This window comes from Triturus cristatus, chromosome 9 (assembly GCF_964204655.1).
Source record: "Triturus cristatus chromosome 9, aTriCri1.1, whole genome shotgun sequence".
NCBI lineage: Eukaryota > Metazoa > Chordata > Amphibia > Caudata > Salamandridae > Triturus > Triturus cristatus.
The window spans coordinates 933765689-933781569 of NC_140592.1; the positions used below are offsets into that span (position 1 = coordinate 933765689).

Sequence of the window (15881 nt, forward strand, 5' to 3'; positions counted from 1 at the left end):
AGGGGTTGACCTCTATAAAGCCACATGGGCTGGGGGTAGTACAACAATTGAAAGGAAGTACCCAGCCTGAACTATACACTTAAGTTAATTATTTAGGCATATACTTGAAAGAAATACATTGCACACATTGTTTACTAATTGATTAAAAGATACTTTGAGATTTAATTCAGATTCATTTTAAAGTTAGGGGTCTATCTTTAATTGACAGGAATATCCATATATGTTAATCATTCAATTGATATATTGCAAGAAAAAACCCAGAAATCATTAATATTCAAAACATTGAGGCCCATTCATACACTGCATTTTTTAGTATGTTTTGTAGTACTACAATAGTTCTACAAACACTCTACAAACTGTTAATCATAAACCTACTTGGCAGAGTTTCTGCCTCCTATCTTTTTCTTTTCAGAGATCATCGCCCTGACTGCGTAGTCTTCGCACATGCAAGTATACATTTTATTAATAAATGTGGTAGGGACGGGGGAGTGGCTGTAGAATGAGGAATACATACTACTAAAGGGGAGCGGTTGAGGGAGGACTAAGGGAGGGTTTTTGAGAGGGATGCGTATCCACCAACAAAAGAGGAAGCCCTTTGCCATTCACAGGCTGCCCTTCTAAAATTACTACAACCAAAAAGGAACCCAAAACGGTAGTAAATTATTCCATCTGAGAGATGAAGTAAATCCAGCTCCATGCTGTTACTGCAACACCCTCCCATTGAAATAAATGAAGATACGGACATAAAATAAAACACTTTAGGTAATAATGTTAAATTAATTTCCATTATTAAAAATAATTAAAATATTCATAAATATAACTTAATGTTCATTTTTTTAAATAACACATATATTATTTAATAAAATAGCATACGTTTTTGACTGAGAATGAATGCAACATTACAATTTATTAATGCATAATCAATTTTATTTTTAGGTGGGAATTTCTCATTTAATTTAAACACCAGAAAATAGTTTTAATGTAATTTAATATATTTCGATTAATTTAATTTTGAATTTAAATTAAGGTTGTTTGTGGTATAGCAGTGCTTCCTTTTATTTTATTCCTCTAAATTATATAATATTTAATTTAAAATTTAACGTAAAACTATTTTTACCAATATCTGCTAAGTTTAATAAACTATTTTACTTTTCCGTATACTTTACCATAGGGAGATTTCGCAGTGGAGGCTGAGATCTCCGTATGGTAAAGTACAAGCAAAAGTTCCCTATACTTTAAATAGGTAGATAACTACATTAGAGACAGACATCTCCATATTCTAAAGTATAAGTAAAAGTTCTCTATGTTTTACTATAGGGAGATCTCCATCCTGGTGCCGGAGATCTCCGTAAGGTAAAGTATAGGTAACATTTGAGAAGTTTGTCAAACTAGGAAACAGTTAGTAAAAATACTTTTATGTTTACTGCTAACACATTAAAAGCAATTAGAAATTAAATGCATTTAAATATATTAAATTCAAATTGTTTTTCTGAAGCTTAAATAAAAAAATACATTTCCATCTAACGTAAATGAATATTTTTATATGAATTAGCAATTTTAATAGGAATGTACAGAATTAGTTAAAAGTAATTTAATTATATTTCATTGAAAGGTTATTTAAATATTTTATATTTAAATAATAAACATGTATTATTTTAGAATATGTGTCTAGCAGATTATATTTATTTACATTTTAAACTATTTTAAATAATGTAATTTACCATTATTTCTTATGGTGTTTACATTTAAGTCCCACCAATATTTTCTATTGGAGGGTGTAGTGGTACTAGTGTTTAGCCATGTTTGGTGGTGGACTTACAAATGTTTTGTTTTCAGTGGTAACTTATGCTCATAAGTTTCGCTCCACCCCCTTTCACATGGGGTGTAGACATGCAAGTCTTCACTTCTGAGTAACTTTACACTTGGGTTTTGTGTATACGCAAAAGTAGTAAAGTTAATCGAAAGTGTTAAAGTTACACATGTAATTACTCACAAGTGTAACTTACGTTTGTGACTGGCCCACATTATATCTACATTTTATGAAAACCAATAGAGAAACCTGGATTGTTCAAACTTAACAGCTACAGGAAAGTCAATTCTGTGCAGAAAATATACTGACAGTTAAGATAAACATGTGGATGTGTGTACGGGTAGTCCCCGGAGCGAAAGAAAAATCTGAGAAATCACGGGAAAACATACCTGTTATTATGTTATGATGGTTATACAACTATAGTAGTAAAATGAAAAGCAGACTCCTATGTTAGGGAGAGAGGAAGCAAAGGAATGTTGTGAAACCTTTATGATCTTTGTAGGAAATGACCACGTTTTGCTTGGTGTACCTCAGAGTTTTGCCTTAGCTGTTTTTCTTGACTGCAGAACTCTTTGCACTTTACCCCTGCTAACTAGGGGTAAAGTGCCTTTCCCCCCCTTTCAACATGATAAAATGTGTATACCCCAACTGGAATATTTAACTTACAAATACATTCCTAGTATATGGTACAAAGTGTACCTAGAGCCTGGGAGTTAAACTCATTGTGCCATCTACTACAGTAATAACGCAAACCATTGTAGCCTGGCTGTTTGAGTTTTCAACTGCAAATCTGACCTGTAAAAATAAACCCTTCAAACTGGTCAAAACCTTTTTTTCAAATATGTATGTCACTCCTATGTAGGCCTTATTGCTCATAAAGAAGGGTGCATGGTATTTAAAAGGAGGACATGTACAGGGGCGGCGCCTCCGCTAAGGCGGAGAAGCGTCGCCCCACTGCTTTCAAAGCAGTGAAAAAATAAATTGATAATAACTGTGTTATTATCATTTTATTTTTGGTAGCTTTGGGACTGGGGTCACAGGGGGAGTAGAGGTGGGCACACTCTAAGTATGCATAACTGTTTGGCCGGGTATCTTGCACACTTTGCATGTTCCCCACCAGGCTCCATTACACAGGATGGTGAGGAAATTGCCCAGGCTCCCATTCCCCATCTGAGCGCTGAACCACAGCACTCAGACCAATCACAACTCTGCATTGCAGTGTTGTGATTGGCTTAGAGGAGGGAGCCTGTGTGTGCTTCCAGTTCCTGCTTCCGTACTGGGACGTCGGCAGGAAAGTGGAGGAGAGACATGGCCGGCCGAAGAGGTAAGTGGTTTTTAAGGGTTTTTTTTCACACCTGCCCGCCACCCCGTTCTCTGCAAGCTGCCACTGAACATGTAGAAATGTAATGTTCCTACAGTGAAAAAAAAACAAAAGCTCTTTTATTATAGCAAGGCTAGCTTTCCCATAGGAAAACACAGGATTACATTATTACATTTGTTTATGGTACAACTAGAAAATTAAACAACTATTTTAATAGTTATGAAAAATCCAGTTCAATTGTGAAGTCGGATTTTTGATAAATAACAAAGGCACTTTTAGAAAGTTAACTTTTCTGTGCCTAAAGCCTCTGAAGGATCATTTTCATTTGCTCTCTCACTTTTGTCAGCCAGTGATTAGCAGTGGAGTAGGTGTGAATGGGTATGAAATGCCTCCCAGGAGCAAACAAGAGGCTGAACTGATTGAGCAGAGATGACCCCTCTAAATCTTACAGAATATGCAGGGTGGGACTGTGAGCATCGTTTTTGACATTACAGTGTAAAATCCTGCTTGAATGTCAAATCCTGCTTGACAGGTCTACTGGAGTTTTACATAAAACACTTAGGGCCTCATGTAGGTAAATACATTTTACCGTTTCTTAAATACCGAGCCGTACCGAATCGGTAAATTAGAATCGGTAAGTTATATGTAGGTAAAAATTCGGTAACAGTTACCGATTCAGTAACATTCGGTAATCACGAATCGGAATTCACCGAATCGGTAAATACCGAGGTGGTATTTACCGAATCGGAAAATACCGAGGTGGTATTTACCGAATCGGAAAATACCGAGGTGGTATTTACCGAATCGGAAAATACCGAATCGGTATGTACGGAACCGTTAAGTAAAATCACATGACTTGACGAAACAGCTAATCCCGTGCAACCACAGCCCACCCAACCAGGAAGTGGCCACACCCAGGCAGGTGTACATAATTAGCCGACCCTGGAGAGGCTTGGAGTGCAGAGGAGAGGCAGGGAGCCGGTGCCTGTGCGAGCGGGAAAACGAACATCATGTCCAGCCAGAGAACACAGAGAGACGGAGGGGAAAGGAGGAGGAAGCTGAAATTTAGCCCCAAGGAACTCCAGGTGCTGGTGGAGGAGGTGGTGAAGCAGCACCAGAAGCTGTTTGGAAGGCAATCCCTGCAAGTGCCTGAGGCTGAAAAGCGCAACATATGGCTGGCCATCCAGGCCCATGTGAATGCCGTGGGAGTGACCCACAGGGACATAGAGGTCCTAAAGAAGCGCTGGTATGACCTGAGGATTGTAACCAAGAGGAAGATGGGCGACATCCAGAAGGAGGCCAGCCAGACTGGAGGTGGAACCAACAGGGCACCTGCCCTCACCGAACTGGAGGAGCTGGTGGGGGCCACAATCGAGCAAGAGAGCGTCGTGGGTCTTGGGGACGCCGACAGCTCTGCCAGAGCCGCCACACAACAAGGTAAGACGAAAGCACAGCAATGTAGCACCCCCTATCCCTATCCCACATCCCCCAATGTGAAACGAGAATCACACTGCAGTCCACACGTGTCAGTGCAGACAGGCAATGCATTCCGGGAGATGTAGTCAGGGAAACACCAACCATGACGTAAATGTTACAGGGCAACAAGGCATGTCACGCACTCGAGGCACAAGGAGACAGAGGACATTTTGGAATGTGAAATTATGTATTGTGACGCTTTCAATGCAGCCCTTCGGGGACACTGAGCCAATGTTGTATTTCTGTCCACAGATGTGACATCATGCAGGACAGGGCATGCTGCAGGAGAGACGGCACACCGGCCACAAATATCACCTCTAGCCAGCACAAGTTCAGACCAGGGAGCAGGCCCACTGGCAGCCGCACCACCAACACAGGCAGCCTCGCCGCAGCCAGAGCCAGCATCACCTCACCCAGAGCCAGCATCACCTCACCCAGAGCCAGCATCACCTCACCCAGAGCCAGCATCGCCACTCATGTTCGAATCACCGGCCACATCTCCGCTTGCAGGTGTGGGAATGAGGAGGCGTCCAGCAGCCAGGCTACGAGCCTTAGACACCTCGTCAGACGACAGCATGGGCCCTGAAGAACTCTCCAGGCCCCAGGAAGGGAGCCATGCCACTGTGCCCCACACCTCACAGGCAGCACAGACGGGAGCAAGAGGGCGCCGCAGGTCGCGTGTCCAGAGTCCACCAGCACCCATTGACGGCCATGGTGTCTTCTTGGGTCTCGAGGGCCAAATGTTGAAGCAACAGCGCCTGCAAACAAAGGCAGTCATGACAGTCCAGAGGCACATGCGGGTGATGAAAACTACATTACTCAACATGGACACTAACATCAGCGGCATGGCTGAGGGCATTCGGGACATGTCCCAGTCAGTCCAGCAGTTGTGCAGCAAATTGGATGCTGACATCGAGGCACGGCGCCGGGAACGGCAGAGAAGGGACACTACCAACAGGGCACTCAACCGTCTGGTAACTGCGACTTCTCTACTGTGCCGGCGCTCTGTGACGATGCAGGAGGGCCTAACACACTGCTGCAGCGACCTGTCTCGGGGGATGGTGCAGGTGACAAGTGCACTAGGGGTGCTATTGACTAGTCAGGCGTCGACAACTGCTGCAGGGGATGCTGCGGAGAGCATCGACTCAAGCAGCAGGAGCAGCATCACACCCCCCGTCCCAGAAGCACGCAGGAGCAGCAGGCGGCTTGGGGTTGGCTCTAGTGAGGATGCACAGGCCATGCCATCCACCACTGCAGCGCGTATGCGCAAACATTGATGTGGCCCTGCTTAGCCACTTCCCAATGGGTGACGTAACCCTGGACATACTCCTTGTATAGATGGTATATTGCCAGATTGGCTTGTTCATGTGTTCATGGCGTGGTGCCACATTAAAACCACGTCATGACTAATCACAACTGGCTGTGTCCCCTTACTTACTCAGAAATAGTTGCATGTGATCTCTGCCCGTCTCTCTCTCCCATCGATTGCAGTTGGCACTCTAGCTGCGTTGCCCTGTGGCTGGCCTGACTCATCCTCGTTGTCCTCAAAATATGTTAGTTCCACATCTGTACCTTTTTTCGTGGCAAGGTTGTGCAGCATTGCACAAGTGGCAATAATCTTGCAGCAGGTGATGGGTGTGTACTGGCGTGCGCCTCCGCTCTTGTGGAGGCAGCGGAACCTGCTCTTCAGTAGTCCAAACGTGCGCTCCACCACATTGCGTGTTGTTTTGTGTGCCACGTTGTATCGTCTCTCACTCTGGGTTGCTGGGTGTAGGTAGGGAGTGAGGATGAATGACCGGCATGCATATGCACTGTCGCCTATATGAGTTGAAGGGAAACATCAGTCACATGCCTCTTTACACTATGATTTGCAGGTTGCAAGGGGCGTCACTGTTACTCACCTAGCAGGTATCCCTCTCCAAATTCTCCGGCACTCAGTCGTGCGTAGATCCCACTATTCTGGAAGATGTACGAGTCGTGGGTGCTCCCAGGAAACTTTGCAACAATATCTGTGATGATGTTCCCTGCATCACAGATCACCTGCACATTGATGGAGTGGGTGGACTTCCTGTTCCTGTAGATGTGCTCTGTGTCAGCTGGTGGACAGATTGGGATGTGTGTACCATCAATACAGCCGATGACATGGGGGAACTGTGCCATGTGATAAAAGTCAGTTTTAGTTTTCTGCAGTGCAGCCTGTGTGTTGGGGAAGCTGATGTAGTGGTGCATTCTCTGCATCATGGCATCCAGGAACTTCCTGAAGAAACGTGACAGGCAACTCTGGGATACACCACCCACCGCAGCTATCACCACCTGATAACTGCCGGATGCCAGCAGATGTAGGCTGCAGAGCACCTGCACATGTGGGGGTATGGCGTGCGCCCTTCTGATTGGCTGGTCCAGGAGTGGGTGAAGGTCCCTGATTAAGTCCATGATGGTTTCGGGGTGTAGCCTGTACCTCTCATGTATCTCTGCATCAGTCAGGTGGAATAGTGTGATGCGCTGTCTGTAGATGCGTTCCTCCCGTCGCCAAACCCTCAGTCCTGCTGCCTGTAGACGTAGGCGCCTTGCAATGACATACATAGCGGCCATGTTGTCCAAGCTGTTGCATTTTGGGATTGCTAATATGCACTGTTGATGGTTACCACCTGCTTTCAATCCGTGTTAATTACCGACTCTTATTTACCGATTTTCTTGGATTTCTTAATTACCGAGTGCTCCTACATGTCATTATCATTTTTACCACTTCATATTTACCACTTCATATTTACCGATTCGTTAAGTATGTATTCGGTAACTCTGATTCGGTATTTTAGAATTCGGTAAATATGATTCGGTATTTACCGCCTCATATTTACCGAAAAGTCGTTTTTGGACTCCTACATCTCACTTGTCTGAATACCGGTCGGTAACGGCATATTTACCGAAAATCGGCCGTTACCGACCGGTATTTGGCTACCTACATGAGGCCCTTAGGGAGCACTTTAAGGAGGCCTCCCCTGTCACTAGCAAATGTTATATGACACCTAGGCAGGGAACTTCCTTTGTTCTTCGAGCCAGGTAAACTCCAGTCAGACTGAGCCTCAGTTTGACATTACTGTCAAATCCTGTTTGAATGTCAAAACCTGCTTGACAGGTCTGATGGGATTTTACATATAACACTTTGGGCACACGTTAACGGATTAAAAAAGGATACCAAAACAATCCTTGTGTATCCACTGTCTGGTTGCTGGAAAACCCTGTTTTGTTCTACCAGAATTCTGTGTCTGGGTTAATTGGGGGTACAGTAACTGTCCCAAACTGGACTTTAGTATTAGATGTGGGAGGACACAAGGATTACCATAGTTCACTTCCCCCACACCTCCCAGCCGTCAGAGTCCAAGTTTAATGTGGCCAAAGACTTACGCCATCTTGAAAAAAGCCTAAAATGGGTAGGATTGGCCCCAGAAACTTTTAGCCCATTGGTTAGGGTGTGCCCAAGAGTCATTCCCACCCATTAAATCGTGTCACGCATAAATGTGCCACCTCTTGAGATGCATTTCAATTTCATTACTGCTTTGGTACTGCAAAAAATACTTTACAGTTGCCCTACGATAAGCTTGTCTACTCTGTGCCAAAACTACCAAGGAGCTGAGCTCAGGTTAATTTAGTGACTTTAAAGGTGTACCCCGACAAGGGTTATGATTATTCTCTGAGGTGGGCAGTCACCGCCCCAAATAGTAATCCAGTTTCTTAAAATCTTGCTAGTAGATGTGTATATCTTTTTTAATGTAAACACTATCAATTTAAATAAAGTGGTTATGTTTAATACTATTTAAAAAGGTAGGGCATAGCTGGAAAAGGAAGCCAGAGTCTCCTATTCATCAACAGAACAAGGTGCAACCAGGCAAGGTGTTTTCGCTCGCTTGATTATTCAGTAGTAGACAAGTATTTGTGCATAAAAATCGTACGGAGCACTAGTTCTGACATGCTGAACATGTCAATCACGCTAAACCTCAGAGAACTTCACTGGCTGCTGATACACAAGTGCTGACAATTTAAACTCCTCACAGATGCATACAAGGGACTGTACAACATTGGTCCAGCTTACCTCAACTACAGCTTCCACTTCCATCATCCCACCTGACTGCTAAGCGCTGCCTCACTCTCTCTTGCACAAACCCCTGGCATACGCAAAAACAGAACAGGAGGCCAAGTCTTCTCCTACCTGGCACCCAATTCTTGGATCAACACCGATAATGGCTTGGCATCAAGAGGACTCACTTTTCAATTCAAGGACCTCCACTACTATTGGGAATAACTATTTCCCAACCTGCGGCAACACGTCCAAATTTAGCCAGGTCCTGAGCCTCTTAAATTTCAATTAAAACAACCTGCAATACAGCCCTTCATTACCTCACACAAAGTATGACACCACACCTCTCAGAAAAAGTCAGGGAAGTCGAGGTGAGAAGTGAAAAGTGAAGGATGAGAAGGTACCTCACGTACGCAACACCTTGAAGGCTGCCAGCTAGTTCTCGCTGGTATGCCCACGTTTTATCATCATTGGTTGCCAACTCATAAAGATAGTGTCCAGTAAAGGACAGCAAAGTTTCCATTTAAAAATCTTTGTCTTTGTCTATCCACCTTTTCCTTTACTGGACACTATCTTTATGAGTTGGCAACCAATGATGATAAAACGTGGGCATACCAGCGAGAACTAGCTGGCAGCCTTCCTGGTGTTGCATACGTGAGGTGCCTTCTCATCCTTCACTTTTCACTTCTCACCTCGACTTCCCTGACTTTTTCTGAGAGGTGTGGTGTCATACTTTGTGTGAGGTAATGAAGGGCTGTATTGCAGGTTGTTTTAATTGAAATTTAAGAGGCTCAGTACCTGGCTAAATTTGGACGTGTTGCCGCAGGTTGGGAAATAGTTATTCCCAATAGTAGTGGAGGTCCTTGAATTGAAAAGTGAGTCCTCTTGATGCCAAGCCATTATCGGTGGTGATAGATGTTGAGTGGAGGGCGGCTTGGCATTTTCCCTCTATAGCTCCTAGTTGAAAAGACCCAATTCTTGGAACAAACTCCTGCTACCCAAAAGTGCCTCCTCCTCGCTGCTGGAATTCCTCAAGAAGCTGAAGACCTGGCTCTTCAACTAACACCTGGCAGCCGACTTACACACCTACTACAGCACCAGGATACCTTTCAGGTGATAAGTTGCACTTTACAAATCCAAACAACATAACATAGTATCTTTCATTCCCATCACCGGGCTTGTGTGTTTCACATCGTTCTCAGAGTTCATAATGGTTGCTAGTACAAAAGACTGTGAAAACCAAAACATCACAGTGCCAAGAAGAAAACTGTGATCAAGATCCAAAAATAGGAGAAGCCACTCATAGCAGTTAGCAGATGAGGCTCAAAGTCCTTGTTTCGGGGTTACAAATAAATGTCCTGGGCTTTTCTTCCAACAGAACTTGTCTCAGTCACCAACTCGCAAATAGCAAGGGCTCTCAACTTTTCAAGTAAGCCCAAAGACAGAGAATAGTTCTTCTTTACTGAAGATTGTTTTGATGGTTTCCACTAAGGCTACGTTCCCGTTGCCATCTTGCCTTCAACAGCATCTTAACACATTGGCAAGTTGAGAAAAGTGAAGACGTTCAATTCAATCAAAATGGAGAAGCACAGGAAAAAGACGTAGAGGGACAGTACGTAGGCACCCAATTTCTTGTCGAGCCTCCGCTTATTTATGTGAACTCCTAATACCTACAAACATATAAGGAGAAAGTTAGTGTGCAGGTCCCAATATACCCAAACTTCACTTTTCATTAAATTGAGTGGTACAGTGTTCCGTGTTGGTAGGTTGCACTATGTAGTCTTGACAAATTGAACACTGCGGTCCTGAAGCAGCTAGTATGAGTCAATTAAATCAACATTGCATTGGAACATCTAGGGTCAAGTAGTAGCACACTAGAGAAGGTGTCAGGATGAGTATGTTGAATTCAGTGGCTAAGGTGGCAGAAGATTTGTAAATAAATGAGAAGCCGGATTTACCAGTCTCTCCTCTACCTTTGTTCGAATTAAGGAGCATGATGGGTGATCATTAAATGAGTTGTACCACCCTCCTTAGCAGCCTCCTCTATCAACGTATGCTTGTCTAATTCTAGAGCCAAGATGCCTTTGGTGGTATGTCAATTTACATGTGCCTTTACCCACTCACTTATTCATGTATTTTCTATCTCCATATACATTGATGGTAAGAGCTCCATTAATCCTGTGAGTTACCAGGATAATTGAGTCAGCTGATGAAGTGCATTACACATCTCTTACCTCGTCACAGATACTTATTGTAATGCATCAGTAGGTTTCCTTGGAGGCAAACACCACAATTCATATTTTAGCTCTATGTGAACTCATACTAGCCTAGTGAGGCTTGCCGATGCTCAATTGGGATTTAGAAAGTTTAGTAGATTTCATGCGTTCCTTAGAAGTGGCAGCAAAATATAGACTGCTTAGGGGAGGGATACATATTAAATATCAATGAAAGGTATTAGGTAGAAGGAGCAGTAACATAATATTGTTGTCAGATTAACATTTGACGTAACCACTGTGTCCTAAATATTGTCTACAACAATATTTCCCTTCTGGAGGAAGCAATAGAGCACCTACGCGTAATGAATGACATTTTTGCAAATTATATTTGGGACAAATTATATATAGCAGATAATATTTCCGTCTATGATATTCTGACACGGAACAAGTTTGTGTTTGATTGAGTGGTTCTTGGCATTGTTGTCTTTGAAATGTTTCTCTGATTGGTCATGTGGATTGGCTGAGTATTTTGGTAGAGTTGATTCAAGTTTGCAGTTGGAGCTTGGAGACCCCAGGGTGGATGGCAAGGGAGGCACTCAGTTGAGCAAGGTGCAAGGGCGGGGCAGGCTAAATGCACACTCAATAACTCAACAGGAGAGCAGTTCTCGAAAACCGCCTAGTACAAATCTTAAAAATTATAATCATCAATTGGGGCAGGCAGTACAAGGGTATATATACAATTACAAGGAGATGTACTTACTGTCAGAGCCACCGACCCAAGCAAAAGTATCACCAAATACACCAGTCCTCTGCTGTTTATCCTTACCTGTTGGAAAAATGCAAAATAGATGATTTTTTAATGGCTGTAAAAAGAGCTGTCTATTATTTGCCAAATGAACTATTCTTTCTATTTCTTCAATTATCAGTTGCTATTTCCACCCACACCCAGTCCTTGCATCTTCACTTTTCCATGTGTGAGAAGTTCGTCCATGCCAGCATTCTGTTACTTGTATTCTTTAACCATTATAAATTCAGCACTCTAAGTACCAGAATAATAAAGTAAAATTCTAGAACACTTCCACGCATGGAGTCTGGAAATGTGAGAGCCCAGTTTGAAATGGAAGACTCTACAGCAAGTGGGTGCCCACGCCTATTGTCACTCGAGGGCAACTGCTGTACACCTGAACTGAGCATGTTGCAGACAGGGAAAAGCCATTACATCACATGCGTTTCAACGCATGCGATTACAAAGTGGTCATAACAGCGACCGCGTTGTTACATTGCAGTACATTACAATGCAAGTCGTTACATGGACTTGCTGTAGGGGGCGCACTAACCTAAGGAATAGTATAATTTACTATTCCAACACCTTCCCTACTGTTGCGCACACTGGAGTTGGAATAGTAAATTATACTATTCCTAAATCCAGCGCGCCCAGCTACAGCAAGTCGATGTAACGACTTGCGTTGTAATGTACTGCGATGTAACAACGCGGTCGTTGTAACGACTGCTTTGTAATTGCATGCGTTGTAAACGCATGCGATGTAAGGTGCTATATTTGTTGCAGACATCACTACGACCCGTGTGTTGGAGTGCACCTTAACTGAGCACTTTGCACACAGCCTAACTACAGGTCCACTGACTTCCATATGAGTGGAGCCTGACTCGTAGTGATTCTTCACTCAGTTTTGTATATGCTACAGCACACACCTCTGTTAACTGGCCTTTTGCACTTAGCCCAGAACATGCAGTGTGCTATTAGACATGAGTCATTTAAGCCAAACCACAGTTTTCTGCATTAAAGGGGCGTGCAATGGGTGTTGCTGGGGGCTTTCCCAGCAACATCCATAGCATTTTGACACTGCCCCAGATTTACGAAAAATTGTAAATCTGATGCAGCGCTATAAATGTATACGTCAGGGAGGCACATCGAGGAGAAATATCTTTATTTCTCCTCGTTTTTCCTTTTTCCATGTGTGCTTCATTCTACAGCACACACAGAAAAAGGAAAAAGTCTCTTGTGATTGTTTTTGTGCAGGAAGGTTTCCCTTCTTGCACAAAAACAATCATCCCTGCAATGCAGGGACCCTTGCACCATGGTGCAAAGGTGCGTTAGTTGGCACGTGGAAGCCTATTGTGCACCTGTGCAGGAAAAATTACAGGAATGCGACATATCTCACAGATATGGCACATTCTTGCCCTTTTCTTTTGCCGTAGGGCAACGCAGCAAGAAGGCCAGCTGCACTGCCCTACGGCAAAAACACATAAATGGGCCCCCCTATTTTTAGGCTTCTAAATGCAGAACTCCACAGATCTGATAGTTGTTCCCCAAATCCCTGTCCTGGTACATGCCATTGATAGGTCCTGCAGCTGTGCTACAGGACTCTCAGCCTGGCTCTTGTGCAGGCCTAGTATTATGCAGTGTGCAGTTCTACTATAGAGCTGTCTTTGGAGTACCAGATGCCTTTGGGTCATTGGATCACCTCGTTCACAGACCTGGCCTTCAGTTAAGAAATGCACACATTGTAAGAGTTACACTTCTGGCTCAGTTCAACTGAACTCCCAAGTCTTCCAAGTTCGTGCGTGAGTAGCTCACCCAATCGTTCTGTGTTCTGGACCTTGTGGTGCTGTTATACATAAACAATAGGAGCACAAGTCTTAAAGTTCAAAGAAAAAACTGGACGCGGTGATCTTCTCACGTGTAGGCCTGCAACATTTGAGAGCTCTGGGTCAACATGGAACAATTCAGCACAGACAATGAAAACAAAGATTGTGAAAGAAAATCACAGGACTTGAAAAGATGTGATTCAGTGATACAGAGTTATCTTGAAACTCTCGCCCCTGTACATCCATGACCCTTGCAGACCTCTCATGTTTCTCATGTCCCTGTGGGAGTAGTTGAACCAGTCCAGGTTTGTTCTTTGGAATCTAAGACACGAAGTACTGGATTTCTTTTTTAAAAAAATTATAAAGCTTTTGTTTGTATTTCCATACCAGTATTAATTTATCCATGCGGTCAATGATGATACGATAGAACACACACAGCAGCTTAGAAACTACTGTAAGCATTGAACCACCCAAGGGGCCCCTCCTATCCCCTCTAATAAAGGGGTAATGTATCGTCGACCAAATTCTCCACCAAGCATCAACTACCACCAACCAATATTCCTGAGACCAGGATTTCTAAAAAGCTTTTTACTGAATGCATTTGAACCAAATCCGCTGGTATTTTGGTGGTCAGCCTCAGGATTTGTATACAGCCTCTTCCATCAGGGTGCATCCGCGCATGCCGCCCCTCCATTCGCAGAAGGCTGCGAGGCAGTGTTTCGCCACTTCCTAGCTGTATCAGGTTTAGCTGTCAAGAAGCCCAGTCCCACCAACAATTGTGCACCGCGGCCTCTGTCCCTGCCATCCATGATCCCCAACAGGGCCGTCCTAGGTTCCAATGTGAATTGTTGCCCAATACTCTCTCCAGGCACGTAAGTATTCTGGTCCAGTATCAGGCAACAACTGAGCAACCCCATATAACATGTAGAAATGTGCCCTTTGTATTCCTATAGCGCCAGCAGGCAGCGTCCGTGGCTCAGACTAACCGCTGCAATCTAGAGGGATGGAAATATGCACAGGGCAGATCTTTAAATTGTATGAGCTTGCAAACGAGACCCACCTGGTTCCTCCCGCCCATAAGACACATTAGAGATTGTAGTATTTGAAAAACACGACTGGGGAAGCAAATACGCGCAGTATTGAATAGTGTACAGGATATGTGGGAGGGCAGCCATGTTTAAGAGGGCACCGTGGTCCAAGACACTGAGGGGTATATTTATAAACCCCAATCACCATGGGAACGTCACCTTTTACGACATTCCTGTGGCAATAGGGGCTTTGCCTTATTTACAAGGCAGCGTTAAGCCACTTAATGTGGCTTAACACTGCCTTCGAAATAGGAACCATTTCACGTTATGCTTAGCGTGAAAGGGGCGGGCAATGGGTGTTGCTGTGGGCATCCCACCGCAAAACACCCCCTTGATTCTGACGCTGACTTCTATTTACAAGGGTGGCATACATAGGAGGCAGCGCCAGAATTAAGATCAGAGGAAATCTGGGCTCCCCCTGGTGCAACAAGGAGAAATGTTTCATTTCTCTTCATTTTTTCTGTTTTCATGTATGCTGCGTTGTGCAGCACACATGAAAACAGCAAAAGCCCAATGATTGTTTATGTGCAGGAAGGTCCCCCTTCCTGCACATAAACAATCATTTAAAAAAAAAAAAGCAGTTTTGCTACTTTTAGGTGTGCTGCATTAAGCAGCACACATAGAAGTGACAAAACTTAATTTTAAGATTGTTTATGTGCAGGAAGGAGGACCTTCCTGCACATAAACAATCTTCCTCTGCATGCAGACACCGTTGCACTATGGTGCAAGGGTGCCTGGGTTGGTGCTAGGCTGCTAAGTGTAGCGCCAGCGCAATGGGGGAGACGCAGGGCTGCACCAAATTGCCCTGAATTTGGTGCAGCCCTGCGTTTCTGAAGTGGCGGAGTGAGGCGTTAAGTCAGGAAGGCTAACGCCTCACTCTGCCACTTCACTTCTAAATATGCCCCTGAGTGAGAGTATAGCCCAGCTATCCAGATCTCGCTGTATCCCAGTCTGTAACGGGGCATCATTAGGATTCCAGTTCGGTCTAGAGCCAGTTATGATCATCATGCCTAGCTACTTAAAAAATGTGTGGGCAATTTTTAATTTGATATTGAGGCTGTGTTGGGAGGAATTTCCCACTCGAGGTATGTAGGTTGACTTCTCCCAGTTTGCCCAGAGGTCCATTGAGGTTTGAAAAATTCTACAGACAGTTTCCTTGTAACGTTGGATGAAAAGGAGGCGAGCATCCACGTATATAGAATGCCTATCCCCCAGGCAGTCAGGACACTGGAATCCCCAAATATTCCAAAGGAATACCTTTGAGAACCTGTGTTTTCCTAAGTGCCAT

The 15881-nt window shown here is 44.0% G+C and overlaps 1 protein-coding gene across 4 annotated transcripts in view; it reads right to left on the minus strand.

Annotated features, from left to right (window-relative positions):
- Positions 1-9553: 9553 nt before the first annotated feature.
- Positions 9554-15881, minus strand: part of LOC146799096 (sodium/potassium/calcium exchanger 4-like) — a 937744-nt gene continuing 931416 nt past the window's right edge. For all 4 annotated transcript variants that reach the window (XM_085628040.1, XM_085628039.1, XM_085628038.1 and 1 more), the window contains 2 exons: positions 11659-11724; positions 9554-10352 (listed from right to left, as the gene is read on the minus strand). In XM_085628040.1, the coding sequence (XP_085484166.1) occupies positions 10212-10352; positions 11659-11724 (207 nt within the window). In that variant the 3' untranslated portion in view covers positions 9554-10211. The remainder of the gene's footprint in view (positions 10353-11658; positions 11725-15881) is intronic.